Consider the following 27,536-nt stretch of genomic DNA (forward strand, 5'->3'; position numbering starts at 1 on the left):
ACAAATGGAACTCAAACTCAGGAGTCAGGCTCTAGAGAAGGAACTTTTACCTTTTAGAGGCATTAAAAATCATTCTGGGAGAGGAATTATTATGGAAGGTAAAGAGGGGAAGGTCTTCATTTTTCATATTGTGCATTTCTTCTTGAATTTACTGACATGTAGTACTTTTTTTCTGAAGTAGTAACGGTAGTTAACTGGGTGGTAAACTTATTCTCAGGTACTTCATTTTCTCTGTACTAAAAATTCTACTCTGTTACTGAATAAAGCTATGACGTGTTAACAACAAAAAAGAAAACTGGTTTGACTTGACCTATTTTAAATGAACAAGAAGAGAGACTAAGGCCATGTAAAAACAATGTTCACGGAGATTCCTGTAAGATTTATCGTTAGACCACCACAGCTCATGTAATTAAGATAAATCACATATATTAGCCCATTGTATTACATTCCTTATGGCAAAATAACACCTGGTTTCAAAACCTCCTTTCAAATAGCTCAAAATCATTAAAACAATTTTTAAGGTCAACAATATTAAGAAGACGTACAAAAGCTGGGTGGAAGGAACAATAAGATGGTCTGATTCCTCCATGTAGATATTAACCTCTCCTAAGATACTTCTGACCGGTCTACATAAATTGCTGATGCCAAGGGAAATTACTTACACCAAAATTACATTTAAAATTTTAAAAGTAAAAGAAATGCAAAACATCATGTTGAGGTCCTTTGTCTTTTCTGTTTGTTTAAATGTTTAGAGTATAGTGCTAATAAAGTCAAGGTGAAATGTCAATCTTGCTTTGAAAAACCAATTATCTTGGCTAAAGAAACATCATTTCATAGTTAAACTGCAGCAGTTATCCCTGTGTTGGGGCCACAGAAGATGCAACAAAGTGGGCAAATCCAATGGCACTAATGAAAAAAAAAAACCCAAAACAAATGAACCCTGTGCCCACAAATGTCTATAAAACATTGGATCAGCAACTGAAAATAGGAATAACAGAAGCAGCAAACACTTACATAGCATTTATACAATCCTAGTTGGTGACCACACATCCTATTTGTTTCTTTTCACTCTGAAAAGTGTCCTGGTTTACACAATAAATTAAATGGTCACTCAACTTCAAAGTGCTTTACACATATTACCCTGTTTCCTCCTTGAAACAACTCTACAAAGTGTGCACTATTATCTTCCTTTCACAGATGAGTTCTCTCACCTCTGCATTCACAGAAAAATATACACAATTACATTATTAGAAAGTCACAGTGCAGCTCCATTATGCTGTCATATTGTTCGTAGGCATATTAAAAATCATTATTTCAAATTGCAACAATTATATATTCATGCATTACACTTTTCTAAGTTAAAAAAAAAAAAGCTACCGTCAAAACCAGCAAGCTCTATTAAATGGAAGGTAGAGCCACATTCCACCACAAACCGTTTCTCTATTTCTCATCTGTCGCTCTGGCATATCAAGATATCTACTTAATGTTCTCTGTATGGCAAGAAGTGCTTCTGAAATGATTTCTATCAGGGTACTAACAATATTTAGCATTCTTTAAATTAACAGATACAAAATACAAACAGTTAACATAGTTTAAATTAACAGTGACAACATCCAAACTGTTCTTCAGTTAGCCAAAATGCTAGAGTTGGCAACAAGGGGAGAAAATGGATTTGTCACAAACTAGCCGTGTGACTGTAAGTCATTAACTTCCAAAGACCTCCACTTTTTCACTTATAACATGACAGTAGTGGTGAAAATATCCAGTCTAGTAGCTATAGCTACTCTAAAGCAGGACAGTTCCTCAAACCAAGAGCAGGAAAAAAGGGCTGCTTCTTCAAGAGCTCCCAGTCCAATTGGATATGCAGACGCAAAGGAATGGATTATATGAAGGCACAGTGATACAGGTACCTCAAATTTGTAACAGACATTGGCTCTCATGTAAGCTCCATGAACAGTTACTGGTACTCCTCCAAGAGCTTTCCAGGAGGATGAATGAGATATCAAGAGCATCCACTTCTATCTTCCACGCTAACCTCGCTCTAATCCAAGCCCCTATTTCTCTCATCTGGAATACTTTGTATTGGGCTCCCTGTTTTCATTCTTGCCTTTCTAGAATCCATTTTTTTATGCAACTCAGATGATCTAAAAGATGAATTGGATCACTAACTCTCCTGCTTAAAATCCTCCAATCATTTCTAAATGCCCACACAGGACAATTCAGTCTCCTTTCCAAATCCTGCAAGGCTCCTCCTGAGCTCCCTTTTACCTCCTTTTGCATCATACTCCTCTTGGTCCACCTGGATGCAGTCCTGTCCCTAGATCCAGCCCACTGGCTTTCCTTATTTCCTCCAAAGGGTGCAGAACTTGTTTTCACCTCAGGCCTTTGCACTAGTTGTTGTCTCTATCTGGAATACTTTCCTGGGCTCTTCATGTGGTTGAACCTGTCAGGTCTCACTGCCCTCCCCCATTACTCTCTGTCCTCATTCCACCAAGTTCATTCTCAGAACTTAATTACATTCCTTTTCAGAAATTATCTTATTTACTTATTTGATTGCACACTACGGCTTCTTTCCCCAAAGCAGGGGCCAGGGCCCGCCTGTCTAGTTTACTACAAAGTAGCCAGGACTTTGCATTGTGCCTACAAGGTATGCAATAAATACTTGCTGACTGATCACACATACCACTCATTTCAGCTTGATTTTTTCAAAAGCTGAGCTGATAAAAACCATGTTTATAGAGGATTGTCTGAAGAAGTTGTAGTTTGTCTTTCCCTTATGGTCTAGATATTCAATCAAAAAACCTTGCTTTGAATCAAGCCAGATTAGCAGAGCTACCCACTACCCACCTAAACCAAATTGTCCGTTGGTTTTATTTAGACAGGGTTTAGTGCTGTTGACAGGCTGGAGTGCAGTGGTGCAATCACGGCTGGTTGCAATCTCAAACTCCTGGGCTCAAGTGACCCTCCCGCCTCAGCCTCCTGAGTAGCTGAGACTACCTACAGGTGTGTGCCACTCCACCTGGATAATTTTTAAAAATTTTTAGTAGAGACGAGTAGCTGAGACACAGGTGCACACCACCACACACGCCTGGCTAATTTGAAAAATTTTTTAGTAGAGATGAGGTCTCGCTGTGTTGCTTAGGCTGGTTGCAAACTCCTGGGCTCAAGTGATCCTCCTGCCTTAGCCTCCCAAAGTGCTAAGATTGATTACAGGTGTGAACTACCACACCCAGCCTCTACTGGCTTTAGAATCTTTCTAAATTGTGATTTAACCTTCTTTTACCTAGCAAGGGATGTGCTACAAAACAGCTCTGTGATCTTCAGTGCTGAAAAGAGGTTAAGGATATGACACTGGCTTTCATTTATAAGGACCTCAATGACAAACTTTTCCTCTAGTTCAAATCAGAAAAAAAAAAAGTGCTTTTCCTGGGCATCTAAGATTGCCTTCTTTCATGAACACTAGATCACAGAGTAGATGAGGTACCACCTCTCGGCATGGCCTATTAGAGAAACAGGTCACTTACAGCTTGGTTAATTAATGTACTAGACTTTATCCTTCTGCATTTTGAGGATCACCCCACTTCTGACTTCCCTTTATTTTTCCTAATTTCAGTGTTCTTTTTGTCTTGTTTTCTAATCCATTTAATTTGTACATTTTCTCATTACGGTGAACTGCCTTAAATCTTTTCTAGCATAAGGCATATAAATAAAGTATTAAGGGTGACAGCAGCAATATGCATAAAATAACATGGCTAATAGGCAGAGGGTCAACTACTTCCAGGAAAGAAAAGAGGGGATTTTTGAGTTGGGTCTTGAGGAAAAAGTGGAGTGTCACCTGATAGAAAAGGCAGGAAAAGGCAACCTGTGCAGATTAAGAGAGAAGGCACAGTCCACATCAAAGGAAAGTGGAAGACAGATTAGTAAAACTACTCTGACATTTAATAATATTTACTGAACATTAATTATTATGTGTTGGACTCAATGCAAAGCCCTTTACAACTTTTTGTGTTTAATCCTCAAAACAATCCGCTGACACAGATTTTATTATTATCTCCATTCAGAGACCGAAGGTGAGACAGTCTGTAAGTGGCAGGGTAGAGATTCCTGTGGACTCTAAGGATGTGGTGGGGCACTCTACTGCAGTCAGTACTTCAGAACTCATCTTCTGTCCCTATCTCCCATCTGACAAAGCCTATCGCTCCTTTGGACATCTCTATCTCAATAAATAGAAAAGTAGTGCTAACAGGCACACAGCAAAGTCAAAAACCTGGAATCATCCTAAACCCCTTCTCCCCGCATTCAATACCCGAAGTTCTGACATTCTGCCTCACAAATTTCCCTCCCACCTGTCCTCTTCTCTGCATTCCCTCTTGGTCACAGTCCTCATTGTCTCTCACCAGGGCCACTGCAGAAATAGGAGACACAGGAGGCATAATAGTGAAGAGCGGGAACTCCGCAGGTGGTCTCCCTGCCTTTGACCCTCTATGACTTACTATCTGTGCGACCTTGGGCAAGCTAACCTGTGTCTGTTTCATCTGTAAAATGGGGACAACAATTAGAATATTACCTGACAGCACCATGTGAACGTTAGTAAGTGGTAAGGAAACTTAGCTCCTCACTTTCTCTTCCTCTAATCATTCTGCACATAACAGAGACAGTGTGCATGCGTTTTTTTTTGTTTTTTTTTGAGACAGGGTCTCACTCTGTCACCCAGACTGGAGTGCACTGATGCGATCGTGGTTCACTTCAGCCTTGACCTCCCAGGCTCAAGTGATTCTCTCTTGTCAACCTCCCAAGTTCTGGGACCACAGGTGTGTGCCACTGTGCCAGACCAATTTTTTTTGTATTTGTAGACATGGGGTCTCATTATGTTGCCCAGGCTGGTCTTGAACTTCTGAGCTCAAGAGGTCCACCTGCCTTGGCCTCCCAAAGCGCTGGGATTACAGGTGTGAGCCACTGTGCCCGGCCATGTGTGTGTGTTAATGCCAATCTGATTAGCACAACACCAATGTTAAAACTTTTAATGGCTTCCCATTGCCCTTAGAAATCTCTGGCTCATAACTTTCTAAATTCTAGCAATAACTGTCAACTTTGAGTTCTTCCAACATCTTGGGGCCTTTGTACAAGTGGCTACCAACCCAGAACACCAGTCCAACATCTATTTATTCTTCAAAAATGGGATTATCTTTTTTGGGGAAGCTTTCTCATTTCCATTGATTGGATAATCTTTGTTACATGTTCCTACAGTTACCAACCTTGTACTTCCTTGTGGTAATATTTGTCACTCTTAAAACTCATTAGTCAATGTTTCTTTCCCTTCCGACCGAAATTTTGGAGAGGGAAAAGTTCTTGCTTGTTGGTTCTGGGTTGTAATCCCAAAGCCTAGTCCAGGAAGGATAAATGTCCACTAAATAAATGAAACTGGAATGAAGCAAAGCTGAAATTCTACATGAAGTTCCTGGGTCTTTAGTAGTCTTCCACCTCCACTACTCTTTACCAGTCTGCAAATTTGGGCCTATCACTGTTCTTCCCATGGCCAGGCCCTTTAATGTGGAGACCCTGGTGGTCTTCAACTCTTCAGAAGTGGCCTCTCCACAGGCATTTAGTTACTGGTCACCCTCTCCTGAAAAACACCCAAAAGCCCTAGATTTCCCCTTCCCAGATATCAAAGGACCTCCTTCCTCCCTAATCAGATAACTTGTAGGTTCTCCCTCCAGTTGCCGATCATGCCCCTTCCCCTTTCCCCAAAGTGTCACCTTATTTCTGCTCTCACTCCATAGACCATCTCCCTTAGACAGTCCACAAACCCAGTCTTTGCCCCTCTAAATCCATTCCAGCTGACAAATCACCCTCCCCAACAAACACATATATATCTTCTATCCTCCTGACCTACCCTAGATGGTTTCTCATCACTATACTGGCTCCTCCTTACCCCCCGTAAATCTCCCAGGTACACTTCCTCATTACCCTCCGGATACCTCATCCCTCTGTATTCCTTTTATAAATAATTCCCTGCTCCCTCTCCTCACCCACAATCCACTTGCAGTTCAAGGCCTCATTGCCATCGACTCCATTGTCTGTGAGTCCTTCCCAATATGCCCCAGGACCCCTCCAGGTGTCACGCTCCGTATCCTGACATCCCTTGTAGACGAGTCCCGAAACTCCCGTTCCATCCCTGGAGCTCCCACTCCCTCCTAGTCCTCCAGAAACCTTCCAGGCCCCCAGCCCCAAGCCCGGCACCACCGCCCACCATTCGCGGCTCCTGGGCCCTCACCGCGCCCCTAGACAAACCCGGACTCCCTCCGGTCCCACCCGCCCTTGCACCGCTTCTAGCCGTCTCGGCCACCCACGTGTGTTCCCAGCCCACCGACCACGCTCCCGGCACACCCTACAGCCCCGCGCTGCCTTCGGGAGAGCGGGCGGGGGAGGCCGAGGGGCTCCGAGGGGCGCTCGGCCTCTGGCGAGAGGAAGGACTCAGGGAAGCAGCCGGGGAGGCCCGGCGCTTCGGGGAGGGGTCTGGAAGGCCGAAGCGCTCGGGCGAAGCGGCCGGGGCAGGCCGAGGGGTTCCCGGAAGCGGGCTGGGAGGCCAGGGGTCTCCGGGGAGGCCGAACGGGCTGTGCAGCGGGCGCGGGTGGCGGCGAGCGGGGCCTCACCGTCAGTCACGGCTCCCATGGCGTGCGCGGCGGCGGCGGCGGCGCAAGCTGAGGCGGCGGTTGGCGGCGGCGGAGGTCAAACTCCCACAATGCAGCCGGGTAAACAGCCATGGAGGAGGAGGCGGCGGCGCCCGCGGCCGCCTGCTCCGACGCCTGAGCCGCGCCGCGCCGCCGCCGCGGGACCCGCGCTCCCCACGCTCCCGGTACTCCCCGGGGGCGGCCGCGGCCGGCGCGAGTTGGGGTGAGGCTAGGCGGCCGGCGGCGGCCCCGGCTGCAGGCCGGGCTCCCGCCGCCCCCCTTGCAGCCCCCGCCCGGCCCACGCCCAGAGGCCGCCCCGGAGGCCGCAGCCAGCCGCCAGGTGAGCTCGCCCGGACGCCGCCAGGGCTGCGGGGACGCGGCGGGGGCTGCGGGCCGCCCGGAGTCGGGGCCCCAGCTCCTTCTCCGGGAAGGTGACTGCGGCCCCGCCGCCCCATCCAGGGTGACGCTGCTAGGGGTGGGCTCGCTTCCCTGGGGGATGGGGAGGGTGACGGGGACGCCAGGATCCGGCTGAGCCCGGGAGAGGCGGGACTAGGGGTACAGAGGGGGCGCGTCGCTGGGGGTCCCCTCCAAGTTGGCGCCCACTCGCGCTGGGGCGGGTCTCGAACGCCGGCACTTGCGCGGGGCGCGGCCGGCAATCAGAAAAGGCCCCGGGTTCCAGGTCGCGCGGTTCCGGCCCCTGCGGCCGCCCCCTTCCTTCCTGGGCTCGGCGGGTGCGGGAAAAAGGGTGAAAGAGAAACTTGGCGACCTCCCGGAGGAGTTCGCGGAGCGACCAGGAGCGTGTGCCCATCGTCCTCACCCGGCACCCAATTCCACCACAGAGTCGGGATCTCGTCGGTGATCATGATGGGGTGCTTTTATTTATTTTTCTCTTTGATTTTCAGAAAATGTCTCTGTGACTGTCCCTATCTTAAGGGGAAGTTGAAAGTGGGGGCGGGGGTGCTCAATGAGAAACGTTGCCTTGTGTGTAGTTGTCTGGAGCACACTGCAAATTATATGGGCATCTCTTTTCGAAATCACTTTGACTCAACTTCGATAGCTTTCTCGTAAATGGCACGTTTAGGTGGTGAGAGGTGGATGAGGAAACAGGCACCAATACAGCTGATTTGACCTCCGGTGGGATAGATACGATTAGCACCAGGATCATGTCTCAGTTGACACAGGTTTGTTATTTTATTCAGTCATATCGTTGTTTTCCAATTTTCCTGTCCACTAAGTAGATCTTGCATCTTCATATCCGGGATGAAGAAGTTGTGTGGGATAAATTTGGTTGTTTCAGTTTCCTTACTAAGTTTAGGTACATTATCCCTGTTTTCCCCCCAGTTCTTTCAAAGAGGAGAAGCTGCAGATGCAAATGTATTAAAGTGAAGTGTGTTTAACCTCTAGCAAGAAATATGTACAATTTTAGTCATATTATATGAGACCAGTGACTTCAATAATACCATTACAGTGCTCTCAAGAATTAGCGCTCAAGAATTTAACTTTTGTCACAAAGACAAAAATTACTTTATGTGAAGATTCTGAGATGTAACTTGCCCTCCCCTAGGGTGTGAAGTTTCCCTGACTTTGAAAAAATACTGACCTAAACGCTGGCTGTAGGTGCGCATCAGAGCCTGTTCATCTCCTTTGTTAGGAGACAGGGCACTCTAAGTGAAGAACTGTTTTAAAAAAATCTTAAGTACTACAAATTGTAAACTGAAATTGTCAGTTGATTGGGGTTCACAATACCAAGTTGCATTTTGGTGGGGATAGTTATTTAGAAAGTAATCGTCATGTGGTGAAATGTTCTTAAGTGTTTCTTAATCTTATAATACTGATTTTGAAACATTTCTTATATACTGATTTTAAATAGTATCTAGCTATTTAAAATAATCTTTAATATTTTCATGGGAAAGTATCACTGTCCCCTGTAACTTAAATTTTTGTGAGATATTCTGTCAGTTATTCATAGATGGAGTGCTGTTCAAACATTTTTATAAGTTCATTTGATAACTTATAATTTTGTTGGATGATGCTAGAAATTTTCTAGAGTAATAAGACGAAGAGGAATTTGAAAGACTTTAAAGTTTGAGCTGTACCTGAAAATAAACATTCCTGAAAGTTATTTTATTTTATTTTTTTTGAGACAGGCTTCCTGTGTTGCCTAGGTTGGAGTGCAGTGGCACGATCATCAGGGCTCACTGCGGCCTGGAACTCCCGGGCTCAAGCGATCCTCCCACCTCAGCTACCAACTAGTTGGGACTACAGGCATGTTCCATGATGCCTGGCTAAGTTTTTCATTTTTATTTTTGTAGAGACATGATCTCACTATGTTGCCCAGGCTGGTCTGGAACTCCCGGGCTCAAGAGATCCTCCCGCCTCAGCCTCCCAAAGGGCTGGGATTACAGGTTTGAGCCATTGTGTCCAGCCTGAAAGTGCTTGACTCAAGTGGTGAGAAACACATAATTTGAACCTTTATGAACTCTAAAATCTGCTTTGTCAGCTACATGATTTTACTTGCAATTGCATTCACACAGATCTATTCGTTGAACATTTAAGAATTGTCTTTTCATCATATTGTATATCTCGTGTATATGAGAGAACATCTTTTAGTAAACATTAGGAGTGGTCTTCTTTTTACATATTAACCTGTTGATGAATGTTAAAGTAGCAAAGACTCAAGTCCTTACCCTTCTAATGTTTCTTCTTTTCAAGGAAGATCTTTATGGGCAGAAACACAGAAATGGAAGTAGCAGATTTTAAGAAAACTGATTCAGACTTTGAACTTGTATGATCTTATATTTATTGATTTATTCGAGTCATAAGATTTCTGTTTTTTTTTTTTTTTTTTAGAATATGAAAGACTAGTTAAGAAAAATTTGTGTGTTTATTTGATATTTACTTTCCGAAAATATAAAAAATGATGAGAGAGCTAGCTATATGGTCTTTATTCTGGGCCCGTGAAATAATGTAAGGATTTTTGTAATATGCTTTTAGAACAAGGGTTATCCTGGGGGTCTGTGACCCTCCAAGCGTCAGTTTCAGGGGATTCCTGAACTCCCTGTAGTTGTGACCAAAACTTTTTGTATATGTGTATTTTTCTGGAAGAAGGTCTATAGTTGTTTTAGAAAAGAGATCCAGGAATTAAAAAAAAATTAGAGACACATCTTTTTATTGAATAAAATGGAAGTTAGAAATCTTTTCTTTTTCCTTTTTTCCTTTTTCCTTTGAAACAGGGTCTCACTTTATTGCCCAGTCTAGAGTGCAGTTGCATGAACATGGCTCACTGCATCCTTGACCTCCTGGGCTCAAGTGATCCTCCTGCCACAGCCTCCCAAAGTGCTGGGATTACAACAGGCATGAGCCATCACAGAATGACCATTTTAAAGAGAAAAAAACATTTTTGAAAAGTAGATCTATGTGCTCATTACTTGCCTTTTAGAGTTATCTTCAGGCTGGGCACAGTGCCGTACACCTGAAATCCCAGCACTTTGGGGGGCCGAGGCGGGTGGATCATTTGAGGTCAGGAATTCAAGAGCAGCCTGGCCAACATGGTGAAACCCCATCTCTACCAAAAATACAAAAAAAATTATCCGGGCTTGGTGGCATGTGCCTGTAATCACAGCTACTCAGGAGGCTGAGGAAGGAGAATCACTTGAACCCAGGAGGCCGAGGTTTCAGTGAGCTGAGATCACGCCACTACACTCTAGCCTGGGCGACAGAGTAAGACACTGAAATAAATAAATAAATAAATAAATAAATAAATAAATAACGTTGTCTTCAGACTTAGAGGCACTTCCATTTTATTCCCACAGCAAAGCACTGCCTATCAGTTGATAAGCCAACCTGGTCTGACATGCTAGTCCTGCATGCACTGTGGCTGTATTTTTAAAAAATTATATCCAAAAATTCAGACCAGATAGTTCGATGGTAGATAAGCAAAGATTTGATCTTTACACCAGCCCTTGGAGCAAATGGGTCTTTCAGCTCCACTCTCTTCTTTCCAGAAAATGTGAAATTTGACTCAGAGGGAATCATTCTAAGAAAATGTGTTTGTGCCTTGGCAGGACAGTAGAACATGATTGGGAAAACACAGTTTGAGTCAAAATAGACTTAAAATTCAAATTTGGTTTCCTTTATTCACTCTAGCTACTTACCCTGCTTAACGCTTCAGTTACTCATCTGGATATGGCTAACTAGTACAGTTGTCGCAAGGCTGGCTAGAAGTTTCCTGTATAAAAATCTTAGCTCCTCTTTGGCCCACAAGAAGGACTTATAAGCCGGATTTGGGGAACCAGTAATAAACATCTGAGGAAACATGTATATTAATTGTATAGGATAACAAGTATATTATTTCCAAATTGGTGTGATGAAGATATTAACACTTAAAACTTTTTTTTTTTTTAAGAAAAAGATTTTCAAAAATGAGTTAGGATTGAGTCGTCCCCAAATGTAGATATTTAGAGGAAAGTGGAAAATGATGGTTTATTTAGCAGAGTGGAGGACATGGATGCTGCTGGGCAGGAAGAAACAATAGCCACCCACCAGCATTGTATTTCTTTCTGTGGGCAAGATTCCATTTAACATTTTCTCTTCACTTATAATCTGAATTAAAAAATTAAAATACTGCACATGTGCTTTATAGTCCATCACTCCTAAAAGTGCTTCACCACTCCTTTCGTTTTGAGACCTTCACAGGTAACCCAAGGAGTTCGTGGGTGGAAGTTACATTTATCGCTTTAGTTCTTTAGTTGTCTAATTCTGCTGGCATTTAACCCAAGGAGTTCATGGGTAGAAGTTACATTTATCGCTTTAGTTGTCTAATTCTGCCATCTTTAAAATGCCTTCATAGTTGGGTACATGTGTTGATTTTTCTCAATAGGAAAGGGTCTGGCAGTACTGAATCATATTTTACTTTAAATGCTGAAGTAAGAGAGGGCATTATGAGTCAAAAGAAAGTGTGAGATATATAAATAAAATACTGTATAATGCTTATGGCCATAAAAATAAACTTGCTTCTACTATTTCTATAGTTTTTCCCTTTCCTGTCATTTATTTGTGGCGATCATTTATGCCTTCTTCCCTTAGGTTGGGAAATGGTTATGATCACAGGCTTTAGACTTTGAATATGGCCTTGATTCTCATTTCCTGAGCTCTCTGGTTGTGTTTAACTTGGTCCAGTCTACTTCTCTGAGTCTAGAGGAGATGACCATTAAATGGGATAATAAATGCAAAAAAATTTGCTTAGTCCTAGGCCCCTAGTAAGTACTCAGAAAGTGGTAGCCATTTTGAAGATAGTTACATTCTCATCTTTGGAAGGAGATATCATACTTTTTTTTTTTTTTTTTGAGACGGAGGTTCATTGTTGCCAAGGCTGGAGTGCAGTGGCATGATCTTGGCTCACTGCAACCTCCGCCTCCCAGGGTTCAAGCTATTCTCGTGCGTAAGCCTCCCGAGTAGCTGGGATTATAGGCATGTGCCACTATGCTCAGCTCATTTTTGTATTTTTAGTAGAGATGGGGTTTCGCCATGCTGGCCAGGCTGATCTCGAGCTCCTGACCTCAGGTGATCCACCTGCCTCGGCCTCCCAAAGTGCTGGCATTACAGCCGTGAAGTACCGCATCCGGCTAGAGATATTACACATCCTTTTAAAGAGAATACCTTTATTCATCCTGGTTCCCACTTAAACCTTCTGGAACCATCTTACTTTCAACTCAGAAAAACCTTTTACATTTTCTTGTTATCATAGGCAGGTATCCCAACATCTTGACAACCTATTGGGCTTTTCCATTGTTCTTAGCTAATGGGGTTGCATTCTCTATTGGCCTGACAGGTTATATCAAAATCTTGGATATGTCAGGGGCCAAACCAACAAGCCTGCACAGGTTTGGAGCTGTGATCCATTAAAAAACTATGTGATTTTATAGCCTGGAACAGAGGTCAGCACATTTTCTGTAAAGGACCATATAGTAAATATTTTTTACTTTGCCAGCCATCCAGGTTTCTACACCTACTCAACTCTGCCATGATAGCAGGAAAATGGTCATAGATATAAATGAATGGGTGTGACTGTGTTCCAAGAAATGTTTATGGACACTGACATTTGAATTTAATACAATTTTTATATGTCACATCATATTTTATTTTTTTCAATCATTTAAAAATGTAAAAATCATTCTTAGCTCCTGTTGTATAAAAATCTTAGCTAGATTTGGTCCATGGGCCATAATTTGCAGAATCCTTGCCTAGAATATTAGATGGATAGATTTGTGGCTTTGCCAAGCAACCACCCCCAACACATGCACACACACATATGTGTGTGTGTGCTCACACGCTGCTGTTTTATTTAGCATACTCTGCTTTTGGTATGGCAGTTTGATCTAATGCCCTCATCTCTTTGGATAGGATGAAACTTTAGTCAATAAGTTGTTATTAGTCATATTGTGTGGCCTTTACTTCTTAGCGCATGCATGATTCTGTCACCAGTTAATTTTATTTATTGTTAGGTGTTCTCACCTTGCCCATTTTTTAATAGAGCTTGATGATTGGACCCTCTCAGATGTGATGGTTTTTGAAGGCAATCGGTGCTTTTGGAGCTGTCTTTTGCTTAATGTTCCTGTTAATCCTTCTTTGCCCTGGAAGGGAAGTAATTGATACTGGCCCCTCAAGCTGCTAACTAGACATTCTTACCCTAAAGGAAATCTGTATCCTAGTCTTTCCCATTCCCTTTCTGCATGATGTTTGGTTCTATAAAGCACACAAAGATTCCTCTTGTGTTCTAACCCCTGGAGATTAGCTCCAGGATTGGCGTGTACAGAGCATGTAGATATATATGTCTGTGTGTAATTTCATCCTGCCATCACTGAAGCTCTGAGGGCTGCTGCTTTTAGTTTCACCTTTTCACTCTCTCTACCTTTCTCTCCTGGCCATTGTGTAAGGATGCAGATTTGGTGACCTGATAACTGCTCTAACTGATTAGTTTATTTTTTGCTTCCTTTCCTGCTTTTCAACATTCTCTACTGATTTGCTTATTTTGCAGCAAGTACACTCTTTTTGGAGTTTACTTTTTCAAAACAACATTGTGCTGAAAATAAAACCACTAGAAATTATTTGGGTATTGTAGGATTTTTCCCCCTCCAAATGTACAGCAAATACAGTATAAGAGGCATGAGTCAGTATTTTAGATAGAGATAAAATGCAATTTTAAAAATTGCCATTTTATATATAGATATTAGAGATGTAAAATGTGTTCTTTTAGCATTTAAGGATTTCCTTCTTGTTAAAAAAAAGTAAATTTTGTACATATCTTTTGGATGACAGTTTGAGCAATATGAACCCAAAGTCATTACAAAAAAAGAAAAAAAGGTAAATTCACATCTAGGAATTTAAAGAAACAGTTGGTGAAGTATGTACAGATGCATGTACCAGACTGCTCACCTCTCCTTTAATAATAACAAAACATAGAAAGTGATCTAAATACCTATTGATGAGGGATTAAGTGAATTAGGGTCTATCCATGTAGTGGAATATGCTGCAATCTTTAAAAAGCATGATGCAGTCAATATTTATTCGTAGAAAAAAGGGTATATAATGAGACTGTGTATAAGATGGAACTTTTAGAATAGGATTTTGGTCATCTTTGAAGTGTATGGAAGAAAATGCCAGGAGCAAGAATTGTTACAGGGGAGAATCTGTTTTAATTATTAAATTATAATCTAAAACTATAATTTTGATTGTTAAACAGATTATTATAATCTGTTTTGTTTTTTAAAAAATTAAAAATCAAAACAGATTATAATTTAATGCTTTAATTAAATTATCAATTAAATTGTTCCTTTTTTTCCTTAGCCAGTTACCTTCAAATGCAACTCAACTTTATTTGCACCTGCATCTTTGTGGTTTAACTATGATAATTTTAGCAAATTTTCACTTCAGTTATTTTGGCTTTGGAGTATGTTCTATGTCCTATGCCCCTCATTCTGGTAGAGATACAGTTCATTTTTATATGAAATTAGAAACGTAGATCTAGCCTTGAAGAATGAGAAACGTAACCACATCTGGCTGTGACATAGTGACTTTTTGTGGACTTTGGGCCTTAGAGTTTGTTATAGGAAAATTTAGGAAGTGAATAGACTATAAAATATAGAAATATTACGATAATTCATGAAGCATGTCTGTCAGTTATCTATTGTTAACTACCCATTCCAAAACTTTGTGGCTTAAAACACATACCATTTTATTTTCTCATAATTAGGGCAGAGCAATTCTTCCATTGGTAGTACCTGGCCTGAGGTCACTAATGTGGCTGCAGTCCTCTTAAGTCTTGAGTCAGAACTAGTTCGTCAAGCTGGGATATCTCTCTGAGCTCCACATAATCTCATCTTCTAGCAGCCTAGACCAGATTTCCTCAGGTGGAGGCACTTTGTTTCAAGAGGATGAGAACTGGAAGGTTTCTGGAGGCTTAAGCTTAGGAGTCACAAAGTACCACTCTGCCATATTCTGCTAGTCAAAGCAAGTCACAAGGTCAACTCAAATTCAAGGGATTGGACAAAGATACCCCCTCTTGATGGCAAATGCTGCCAAGTCATATTGCACAGGATAGCCTACAGGAAATTGTTGCAGCCATCAACCTATGTGCCAACTTGCTTCTATTGTATTAACTATGTTTGTTTGCCATGGCTGATAAAACTGCTCTGAGGAACAGTGCTAAATGGTTTCCTGTGTTATCTCTTGGGATAACAGCTCTACATGTAGGTAGTATTATCCCATTTTAAAGGTATGAAAAGTGAGCCTTAGAAAGGTTAAGTAACCTGCCCTAGAGCTTTTATCTAGTTAGGGACAGATCTTAAAAGTTAAGGAAAATTTATCTCTATACCAGTGTTTCTTAATCCCATCACTAAAGAACTTGCATGGGGGAGGGAGAGAGGAAGAGTGGGAAGTGGGGGCAAGCATGTTTTTTAAAATCTCAAAATCCATTGTCTTAAAATTTTACATGAATTTTGTATTCTACTCTATAATGTATCCCTTTTCAATGTAAAATTAATGGTTTAATTGCCAATCAAATTAAATTTTTTCCCCCCTAGTTTTTAAGAAAATGCAGTTCTTCTAGACACAGTATAACAGCTAATCAGCCAGAGATCTTTGGTTGTAAGCAGTAGGAACTAAATCTGACTAAACATAAAAAAAAGAAGTTGCTGGAGGGATGTGGTGACAATAATGCCAAAGAATCAGGCTTCAGAGTGAACCAGATCTAGAGCAGCTTCAGGGATCCAGGTAGCAGGACTCAGTAGACAGTCTTCTCAGGATACAGGAGAGCTAACCTCTCCAGCAGTTTTTAATCCCACTTTCTACTGAGAGTGTATCTTTCATGCCCAGACTGGGTCCTAGCAGGTGCCTTGGTTATTGCCTCACTCAGACAGTACCCTTTAGGGGAGTTGTCATTCCCCAGCAGTGGGAATTGATGGAGGGCAGGTAAAACCAACAGTTATTTACTATCTGAACATTTGTGGGCCACTCACTGTGAGTGGACTTGGTTTAGACGTTGTATCACATATAAGCGACACCATAATGATCCCTGGTTCACCCCTCTCCTTCCCAATCCTACATCCAAGGATTTCGTTTTGTTATTGAAACAAGCTGTCTCTCTGTCACCTAGGCTGGAGCGCAGTGGCACAGTCATGGCTTACTGCAGCCTTGACCTCCTGGCCTCAAGCGGTCCTCCCACTGCAGCTTCTTAAGAAGTGGGGGATACAGGTGTGTGCCACCATACCTGGCTAATTAAATTTTTTTTTTCTTTTTTGTAGAGACTCTATTATCCAGACTGGTCTCCAATTTCTGGGCTCAAGCCATCCTCCCACCTTGGCCTCCCAAAGTGCTAGGATTATAGGCATGAACCACCACACCTGGCCCCAAGGATTCTTAAACCCCCATCTTTAAAAGCATTCTTGTGGCTCTACACCGTCTATTTCCATTTAACCTTACTGGTACTTACCACTCTTAAGTGCAGCACTACATGTGTTTTTTACATGATAATCTTTCCTGAAATATACATTTTTCCTGATTTTTAAAGAAAAGCATATAGACTCTAACCATTTGTTGGTAACAGAGTCACTATAAACATTTTTATCCAGTGTATAGTGATCCCCTTAGAACCCAGTGAGATAAATAAAGTTTATGGTCTCTGCACTAAATTTTCTCAAATTTCTCTGCATTTATTTTTCTGTCTTCTTATGTCTAAGTGCTTTCACTGTAACTTTGCTAATACTTTGAAATAAGCATGTTAGACTTTATAGCTTATAGGCTGAAGGGGCAACCTACATTTATTTGGCCTTTGTAAGTATGAGTTAAACCACACTTCAAATGATAAAATGCTGTACATATACAGTGTGATTTTATGCAGAGCATTTTCGTGTATGTCCTCCTGTTTCATTGTATATTCCAATCCTTTGAAGTCAGGGAAGAGGAAATATTTTCTCTATTTTTCAGCTGAGGATAAGGTTTAGAAAGGGTGATTTCCTCTCCAGCCTAGGAGTATTGCAGAACCTAGGTGTTCTGATTGCCCATTGAGGGTGATTCTAGAACAGTGGTTTACTAACTGCAGAAGCCCCTTTTCTGGATTCTGAAGTTTCCAGGCTGAACTGGAGATGGGTAAACTAATGTTTGGCCTCATTTGAGTAATGTTCCCTTACTGTAGTGACATTGGTGTGCGTCAGTCTGTTCAGGCTACTCTAACAAAATACCATAAACTGGGTAGTTTGTAAACAACGTACCTTTGTTTCTTACAGTTCTGAAGGCTGAGAAGTCCATGATCAGGGCACCAGCAGATTCCATGTCTGATGAGGGCATGTTTCCTGTTTCATAGCTGGTGTCACATGGTGGAAGGGGCAAACAAGCTCCTGGGACTCTTTCGTAATGGCACTAATCTTATTCATGAAGGTTCTGCCCTCATGACCTAATCACCCCTGAAAAGGTCCCACATCCTATTACCATCACCGGGAGGGTTAGGATTTTATTTTATTTATTTTATTTTTATTTTTTGTAGAGATGGGGTTTGCCATGTTGTCCAGGCTGGTCTTGAACTCCTGAGTGGCAAGTGATTCTCCCACCTCAGCCTCCCAAGTAGCTGGGACTGCAGGTGCATGCCATCACACTCAGCTAATTTTTTGTGTTGTTTGAATAGACAGGGTCTTGCTATGTTGTCCAGGCTGGTCTTGAACTCCTGAGCTCAAGTAATCCTCCTGCCTCAGCCTCCCAAAGTGCTGGGATTACAGGTGTGGGCCACTGTGCCCAGCCTAGGATTTCAACGTGTGAATTTGGGGGGACATAAACATTCCGACCATGACAATGTGTAATGATGGTGTCTAGTAGTCACCTTGGTAATTAGTAGCTGCTGTTGTTTATTCTTGCCTTGGAGGCCCAGCATCTTTTTATTTCCCCACAGATAGCCAGTTGAAGAGCTGATTTACCCCATCTCTTCTTGCCACGATTAGCTGGGTTTGAAGTACCTCTTGGGGTCCTTGGATCTGGCCTTTTTTACTTCTTTACAATGTAATTACCACCTTGTGATATAGTCACTTGTCCTCTCAGCCCCTGGACTCTTCTTTTAAATGGTCCTGTCTGTTTTCTGCTGACGGGTCTATCGCTACAAGAGGTTTTGAGAGAAGCACTTGACACTTTTGTTTAATTAAGGTCTCCATATAGTTTTCTGTTAATAGCAGGGTTGTATGTTAGGCTCTTTCCCCCCATTACTTTTAAAGTTTCATTGTAGTCTGGATCATAAACTTGTCTGTAGTGGTAATATGGTGGTTCTTGTTTGGCCAGACCATTTTGTAAATAGACACATCCCAAGACTTCTGTAGCTTTTGGAACCTTGTTCTGACATTTAACACTTGTTTTAAAGTTGTCTTTTTCTAATTTGTTTCAGGCACTGATTTCTACAGCTTCTAACCATGTTTTGATAAGCACTAGTCAAAAAACTATTTTTTCCTCTTGCATTTTTTTGTTTGTTTGGTTTTTGTCTTATGGTTTTTGTAGATACTATGAGCCTTTGGAATCCTTCAACTTAATTCTAAAAAGAATACGAGTAAAGTTCTACATTGAAAAATAAATATTTTTCATTTCCTTATACTTTTTTCACTGGCATTTTAAAGTTTTAGCATACTGAACACAAAGGCATTTTTAGTGTTCTGGCTGCTCTAAGAGGAGAAATTTAAGGCTCCATTCTCTGTGTCCTCCATTCCCTACCCTGTTGATTATTATTATTGTGGTAGTTATAACTATAAATCATTTGCAGATCGAAGTTAGAAAAGAGACCATTTGCCATTACATTAAGACAGTTTAAAGGAATCGCTTGTTCAAATTTACTAGCTTCCTGAAGCTAGTAAAGATGTTTATGGTTTCCAAGATTCCCTGTTAATATATTTCAACACTACAAGACAGTGAATAACACATGTTCAGCTATTATAGATTATGAGGAAAGCTAGTTCCTAGAAAAGATTTTTCAGTACTATAAATGGCACTAAACTGAAAAATCAGTTGTCGTAATAAACAGCGGTCCTGATCTGATAGTAGGCAGGTTTCTTGGTGTGTCTGTTCTTTTAGCTAACGGCCAGCAATGAGTAGCTTTCTTTTCCATAGATCTGGTGTCAAGTATTAATCAGCTGTAGACTGGAAAGTTTTTATTGGCTAGCATTTGTAGTGGAGGAAACACTAGTCTGTTTTATCTGTCTCTTAGCCATATAACTGCATATGATATCATCTGCATGGCGTTCTTACAGAGAGAAATAGTTGTATTTTCATTTGTGGTAAGAGTACTTCAGAATATTAAAATAGTGAACTTTGACCTTGAAGCATCTAAATTGTCTCAGTTAAGATTGTGACGTATACTGGAAAAAATTTACACCTTAAATTCAATTTAGCATTCTTGTTTTGCACATTTTGAATGGTTTTTTAATTTAAGAACAAAGTCCATAGAATGATTGTACTATTGAAAAATCTTAAATCTCAAAAGCTAAGAAAGGTAATTTAGATTTTAAGTTTCAAGAATTACATAAATTTGGGTCTTACAGAAAAACTGAAATTCCTGAATGCTTACAGAGGTTTTTGTTTAAAATTTTTTTCATGATTACAGAAATCATAAGTGTTTGTAGAAAACTCAGAAACTTCCACAGATAGACGGAAATAAGTTACTCATAATTCTACTACCTAGAGATATCACTATTAACATTTGATGTATATCCCCCCAGCTGCTTATAGAGTTCTCCAATAAAGTATACTTTGAAATGGTATGCTTAGAAGTAAGGGTAGAAGAGTGGTAGAAATGGGTACATAGTGTGAGCCAAATTTTGTTAATCCTACTGCTTGTCAGACTGCTCGCTAGGTGTTGCCTTCAGGCTGATGAGAGCTGCCTGGCCCTTTGGCCAGCTTTGGCTGATTGGCAGCAGAGCATCTTTTCTTAGACAACTGTCTATATCTCTCTGTGTCTGTCTTTATCTTAGCAACTGTTTCTTGTCAGCTCCAAATGCCTGCTGGTTGCAGAGGGAGAGGTTTGGGGTCCTTATTGGAGTGACTTATTGATATGAGCCATAAGTTCTTAACCCCCCGGAAAAATTCTTTAAATCCGCTCTTATTCAAAAGAATGCCCAAATATTCACAAATATAGTATCCTTCAGATTACTTGCACCAAGTAACAGCAAGGTAGAGTATTTACAGACTCCCAGGTGATTTCAATTAACATCTAACCTCAAATCCGGTCGCCTTGGTAAGAGAAAAATCCAGAGAAGGAGCTCAAAGCAGATTATAGTATAAGCATATGCCAGTCCTCTCTTGTGGAAAAAGAAAAGTGCTAATCTGGTCAGAACTGTTAAAGAGACAGGCAAGGCTGAGCACAGCAGAATTCTCTCATCCTGTTCATCTTTTGCATTAGTGCAGAAGAAGGATTTATCCCAGGATGAAAGAGAAAGAAGGAAGGATGGCAGGCAGGTGGCTAGTAATAGGAGATGGTTGGTTCTCTTCCTGTCTGCCTGGGCTAGTGGTAAGCAGGTCCTGGGTCTGAAAAACTAGCAAAGTGAAGTGACACACAGGGCAGCTTCCCCAGGCAGTGATACAACTTCTTGGTATTCAGTGTGAAAATACAAAGCTGACTTTGATTCCTTGCCATCAGCCAGAGGAAACCCAGGAGAAGTAGGAGGCAGTGGCATCTCTTTGTAAACATTTTATTCTTGACAAGTAACAGACTCCTATCTAGAGAATTGTAAGCATTGGCCCCTCCATTCTGCTAGCTGTCTTTCAGGAGCACTCTCAGTATTCTCCTGCACTGACCAGTTTAAAAGGTGTTATTTCTGCTCCCATGCAGTGCTTTGTGTGAAGGAATTAATTTGCAAGATCAATAACCATTGTGATAACTGCTCACATGCAAAAGAGAGATTGCTGATTTTACAGGTGTATGGTTTGCATTCTTAGATCTGGCAGGAAACAAAATCCAACTCAGATGGTTTAAGAGACTTTAAGTGAAAGAATTATTTTCAGAAGGATGGGCAGAGTTCAGGATGACATGGGTTTCTGTCACCTAGAAACTAATAGCAATGGCAGGCTGTTGTCACTGCTAGGTCTGAGGGAGCAAAGAGAAGAAATAGTGTTACTGGTGTCTAGTGAGAGCTGGAGCCATAGTGGATGGGCTGTTAAACAGGAGCTATAGTACTGGAGGGATTCAGCCACTGCCAGAAAGGGAGCCCAGAGCAGGGAGGGAACAAGGAGGGAATATTCTCCTCTCTGACTTTTTTCTTTGCTCTTTGATCTTTTTCCAGTGCCTCCTGTTGGCCAGACTTACCTCGAAGCTGGCCAGCAGGTGAGTCTATGATGCTGCCCATAGAGGTCAGCCTCTTGGGACTCAGCAGGGCCCAGAATGGTGGAAAGTTGGTCCCGGGATGGAAAGTGGATCAGACAAAATTATTACCATACCCTATAGCATATTCTTAATCTCACTTTCATAGTTTTATCTCATCACCCTTATCTCCTGAAATCCCAAAATAAATCTTAAAGCATGTGAACTATTGATTATGACTCAGTTCTATCTTTTAATATAAATAGCCCAAAGAGTTACCCTACTCTTATCAGAGTAATTAAATATTCAGAGAGAGAATCTGAACAGTTCTCAGAAGAATTGGAAAATCACTGAAAGACCTTCTGTTGGGGCATTTTGTTCTTGGCTAAAATTAAACTAACATTTAAAAAATACGCATATGAACTGTACAAGTGATTTATCTTAAAATATAAAACTTGTACTTTTAATGACACATTGCTGAAATGTGTTTTTTATTATTAAGGTTAAGGTGCAAAAGGAAAGTGCAACTTAAGTTCTTATGCGTTATCCCTTTAGTTTTTTTTTTTTTTTTTTTTTTTTTTTTTTTTTTTTTTTTTTTTAAGATAGACTCTGGCTCTGTCACCGAGGCTGAAGTACAGGGGCCTCCTGGGTTCAAGCAATTCCCCTGCCTAGCCTCCTGAGTAGCTGGGATTACAGGCATGTGCCACCATACCCAGCTAATTTTTGTATTTTTAGTAGAGATGGGGTTTTACTATGTTGGCCAGGCTGGTCGCCAACTCCTGACCTCAGGTGATCTTTATAAGGCAGAATGAATTAGCAAAAAGATTCCTATCCCACCAATCTAGAAATACAAGAACAGATGTGGCTGGGCGCGGTGGCTCATGCCTGTAATCCCAGCACTTTGGGAGGCCGAGGTGGGTGGATCATGAGGTCAGGAGATCGAGACCATCCTGGCTAACACGGTGAAACCCCATCTCTACTAAAAAAAAAAATACAAAAAATTAGCCGGGCATGGTGGCACGTGCCTGTAATCCCCGCTACTCGGGAGGCTGAGGCAAGAGAATCGCTTGAACCTGGGAAGCAAAGGTTGCAGTGAGCCGAGATCGTGCTACTGCAGTCTACCCTGGGCGACAGAGTGAGACTCCGTCTCAAAAAAGAAAAAAAGAACAGATTTTTAGCTTATCAAAATAGAGTCTGTTTTAGTCCATAACTTTATTGAGTTTTGAGGTTTGAGACATGGGAAGATGAATATTTACTCTGTTCTCCAGAAATTTATGACCAAATAGTGAAAAGAGGTCCACACCTACCTATAATAATCAGTGCTTTAATAAAAGCATCAGCTGTGGGATTAAAAAAGAGGGAAAAGTGACGTAGTCTGTCTTTATCAGAGATTCTTTCAGACAGGTCACAAATATTAAAAGGCTACAGTTGCCGTGTCCTAGAAGTACAAATGAAAAAAGTGCCAAATAGCCCTGACTGAAGGAGTTGGTGTCAGAGTGAGCCTTTCACTGCTGTTTCAAGGGCAGCCAGTCTTTTGGTGCCTTTCCATTGCCGAAAGGAAGCATGATATCCAAAACTTTGAACAGATCTTTCAGTGGTCCTCTGATCTGGCCCTGCCTGCATCTTCTGTCTCACCAGATGCTCTGCTTTTTAGTTCCTTAAACTTGCCATTCTTCCTCAGTGTCTTTTCTACTGAGATTTCATTTGTCTGGGGTGCTTGCTGCCACCCTCATCTCCCTAACACCTTTTTGCCTCCTTTAAATGCCTCCTCTTCACAGAAGCCTTCCCTGACCTTCTAGATAAAAGTCAGTGACCTTGTTACTTGCTTTAAAACCCTGTGTGTTCAGACACCCTGCCCTTCTCATTCAAAGCACTCTTTCAATTTATTTGTGTAAAGATTTTATGGCTTTCTTTGCTACCAGAAGTAAACAACATGAGAACAGCGTTCATTACTGTCTGTTTCACAACTGTCTCCTCAGTGCCGAGCATGGCGCTCAATAGAGACTTGCAAACAAAGGAAAAAGAACTGGTTTCAACCCAACCCCTACTACTCACCAGTTGTGTGACCTTTGGTGGTTTGCTTCTTGGAGTCTCAATTTGTTATCTGTAGAATGGGAATAATGATGATAATGGCTATCATTTATTGAGCACTTAGTGTGTGCCAGACTGCGCTTTACTTGCATTATCTTTTCAATTAAACCCCATCAGAGAAGTGAAAAGATTTTCTTTTTTTTTTTTTTTTTTTTTTTTGAGGCGGATTCTTGCTCTGTCGCCCGGGCTGGAATGCAGTGGCACAATCTTGGCTCACTGCAGCCTCCGCCTCCCGGGTTCAAGCGATTCTCCTGCCTCAGCCTCCTGAGTAGCTGGGATTACAGGAGCCCGCCACCACGCCCGGCTAATTTTTGTATTTTTAGTAGAGATTGGGTTTCACCGTGTTGGCCAGGCTGGTCTAGAACTCCTGACCTTATGATCCACCCACCTCGGCCTCCCAAAGTGCAGGGATTACAGGCATGAGCCACCGTGCCCGGCCGAAAAGATTTTCTTAAAGTCACATAGTTTGAAAATAGAAAACAGAATTTAAACTCTGGTCTGTTTAATTTAAAAAAATGGATTGCTCTTAGCCATGCCTTTTTGTGATTGAGTAGTACCAATGCTGAGAATGCCAAGGTTGAGGAGGGAGTAGGTTGGGAATCTCTTAAACCATTTTAGGGAATCAGTATGGGAGTAGCTCTGCCTATTTGAAGAGATAAGTGACCTCTAAACTGATTTCTGAAGAAGTTAGTTGAGTCTAGAAGCAACCTGAAGTGCAAATACTCTTAAGAGAACTTTTCAGTGTGCTGAAAACTGGCCTTGTTCATTGTGGTTGGAGTGTTCTTTTGTTTTTTTTTGAGACGGAGTCTCGCTGTGTCGCCTGGGCCGGAGTGCAGTGGCACAGTCTCAGCTCACTGAGAGCTCTGCCTCCTGGGTTCATGTGATTATCCTGCCTCAGCCTCCCGAGAGGCTGGGATTATAGGTGCCTGCCACTACGCCCCGCTAATATTTTGTATTTTTAATAGGGATGAGGTTTCACCGTGTTGGTCGGGCTGGTCTTGAACTCCTGACCTTGTGATTTGCCCGCCCCGGCCTCCCAGAGTGTTGGGATTACAGGCGTGAGCCACGGCATTCTATAGGGCTAAGAACTATAAGGTTGGGCCAGAGAGTAAAGGGACTTACAGGCTGCTGGGCCAGGCTGGGCCAGGGAGTTACTTTCTGCTAAACACTGTGGGGAGTCTTTGATGGATTTTATTTATTGTTGAAAATATTTTGGAAGCAGGAAGTCCCAATTTGGAGTCCATCTTGGGGGCAGAAGTATCCAAAGCCCTTCTCTCAGTTTGCATCTCTAGTAAAGAACACATTTAATTATTTCATTCTGCTGCACCCAGTGTGATGTTGTTTGAAAAGGCACCAGCATTGTGAGGTGAGGAATGGATTTTTATGTTTAGTTGCAGCAGTATAATTTTGCTGCTGCTATTATTGTTTTCCTTTGGGGACAGATTGCCTAGCCCAGATGGATGGCAACCTTACACAAGTTACTTCACCTCTCTAGCCTGTTTCTCATCTGGAAATTAGAAATAGTTAAAATATCTATCTTGTCAGCTTGTCGTGCAACATTTACACAGTGCATGGTGTAAAATAAACTTTTAGACAACATTAGCTGTTACTGTTTTTAATATGACCTATCCATTCTGGCCTTCAACTCTTTTTTTGGGGGGTCGGAGTCTTCTCTGTCGCCCAGGCTGGAGTGCAGTGGCGCAATCTTGGCTCACTGCAACCTCTGCCTCACAGGTTCAAGCAATTCTCATGCCTTAGTCTCCCAAGTAGTTGGGAATGCAGACACATGCCACCATGCCCAGCTAATTTTTTTGTATTTTTAGTAGAGATGAATTTCACCATGTTGACCAGGCTGATCTCGAACTCCTGTCCTCAGGTAATTCACCTGCCTCAGCCTCCCAAAGTGCTGGGATTACAGGTGTGAGCCACTGAACTTGGCCTCTGGCCTATGACTCTTAAATGAATGTGTGTTGTTTATTTATCAGACAGGTTGATTGGGACGTAGGTACTGACATTTTTAAAGATCATGATTTTAGGATCTTAAAAAGTAAAGCTGGCAATTAAGAAAGGCAATGAACACCTTAGTGAGGCAATTTTGGTGTTTCCTAGGTGTGTTTAGGATGAACACATAGATGAAATGCATAATATGAACATGAGCCAGTACTTAAAGAGCCCGTGGTGTGTGCCAGGACTGCGTTTTCCATGCATTCTTCCTGAGAAGTAGGTTTGATTATACAGTATTTATTTTACGGATGAGGGTTATGATCTTTTCTTTCTAAGACGTTATTAGACAGCTATAGACGTGGACACTAAACCATGTGCTGCTCCAAAACTTTTTGAGCCTTCAGCATTGTGTAAAGGCTTGACTTACCTTCCATCAACTTGAGCAGCTCTGCTGGAAGGGAAAAATGGAAACAGGGCCCTTAATTTTTTCTCATTATTGGATTAATTGGAAGCACTAGGCATGGTGTGCTGCCTGGTGCATAGTAGAGGCTCAGTAAATGTTTATTGAATATAAATCTGAATCAGTCCAAGTGAAAAAAAGATAGAGAAAAGCAGTATTAGCAGTATTAGATCCTGGCCCCAGCCTGTTTTCTATTTTAAAAAAGTCTGAGGTCACCAGAGATTTTATTTGCATAGTCCATTTGTTAATATTGCAGATTAATGGTTGAAGGCTGAGGTGAAGAATTGCCCAGTGTGTGTTGCATGGGATTAACTCCAGTCTGGGCAATTTAGTTATGTCTAGAAATCTGTTCACTTCCCACTAGGTACCCCTACTGCCCAAGAAGCTCCAGGCGCTGTGCTTGTGTTCAGCTGATTCATTTATTCCCAGTTAAAAAAACAACAACAAAAAAAACCTAGTTGTAACATTAAAATATGCAAATAGGATAGGTGTAACTATCCTAAATAATCCCATATAACTATGCTATTTAAACATAAATAGGAAGGTGTAACTGCCATAAGTCATCACTAGTGTATTTCAAAGCCAGATCTGATTGATATTTCTATTTTCCCTAAGCTCAGGTAATTAAGAGTTGACACCAAGGAAATATCATTTAGTATTAAGGGGAGAAAAGAGGATACCTTATTGCATAGAATAGCAAACAAGTAGCATTTAATTCTAGATTTCTTCTCCTTTCCCCCAACAACAGAAAAAATAAATATTTTTTCCCCTGGGAGAACTTGATTAGGATATTTATTGACCCTGTCAAACCTGAAAGTCAGATGGTAGCCGGATTACCAAGATTGATTGATTACCAAGCATCCTTTTTGTGATTTATTATTTTATTCCACAAAATGAAGATACTTGAGATAATTTTGTTCATTTACTATAGAAGTAGTTCATGTAGAAATTTTAAAGTGTCAAACATTAAGACCCAGTGTCTAGATCTTGGTTTCTAATACCATTCTCCATTAAAAGGAGATTCTGTGCCTGGGACAGGGAATAAACAATATGAGCCTGTAATATCTTCTAGTTCCAGAAAGTAAGAAAATAACACACGAAGACACACACACATTCTCTCTCTCTGTCTCTCTCTCTCTCTCTCTCTCTCTCCCTCCCCCTCCCCCCCTTCCTCCCTCCCTCTCCCCGTCTCTCCCTCCCTCTCTCCCTCTCTCCCTCTCCGCCTCTCCGCCTCTCCGCCTCTCCGCCTCTCTCCCTCTCTCCCTCTCTCCCTTTCTCCCTCTCTCCCTCTCTCCCTCTCTCCCTCTCTCCCTCCCCACATACAATGATGGGGTATGTCAAAGGGACCAAAGAGACAACTGAAAGAGCTTCCAAAGGTCAAACCTAGAACAATTTGAACAGCTAAAAAACATAGTATTAGATTGTAACCCAATATATAAAATAGATGTAAATAAAATATATAGTGTATATATATATTTAAAGGCTCATATAAATATATAAACAAATAATATGTGATATAAAATCATAAATATCCATGAGGCCCTACTGGTAT

General features: G+C 41.6%; 2 protein-coding genes across 6 annotated transcripts in view; one reads left to right on the forward strand and one right to left on the reverse strand.

The window, feature by feature from the left end:
- Positions 1–27,536, reverse strand: part of THOC7 (THO complex subunit 7) — a 738,093-nt gene that overhangs the window by 23,244 nt on the left and 687,313 nt on the right. Inside the window, exon 2 of one of the 2 annotated variants that reach the window (XM_050781260.1) lies at positions 6,654–6,681. In XM_050781260.1, the coding sequence (XP_050637217.1) occupies positions 6,654–6,672 (19 nt within the window). In that variant the 5' untranslated portion in view covers positions 6,673–6,681. Of the gene's footprint in view, positions 1–6,653; positions 6,960–27,536 lie in introns of those variants that run through there. The other variant, XM_050781261.1, reaches the window with a different exon arrangement.
- Positions 6,740–27,536, forward strand: part of ATXN7 (ataxin 7) — a 149,356-nt gene continuing 128,559 nt past the window's right edge. Inside the window, exon 1 of one of the 4 annotated variants that reach the window (XM_050781218.1) lies at positions 6,740–7,011. The gene's annotated coding sequence lies outside the window, so the exon portion shown is untranslated. Of the gene's footprint in view, positions 7,012–7,371; positions 7,853–27,536 lie in introns of those variants that run through there. The other 3 variants (XM_050781215.1, XM_050781214.1, XM_050781217.1) reach the window with 3 other exon arrangements.

Source organism: Macaca thibetana, chromosome 2, assembly GCF_024542745.1.
Source record: "Macaca thibetana thibetana isolate TM-01 chromosome 2, ASM2454274v1, whole genome shotgun sequence".
Lineage (NCBI taxonomy): Eukaryota > Metazoa > Chordata > Mammalia > Primates > Cercopithecidae > Macaca > Macaca thibetana.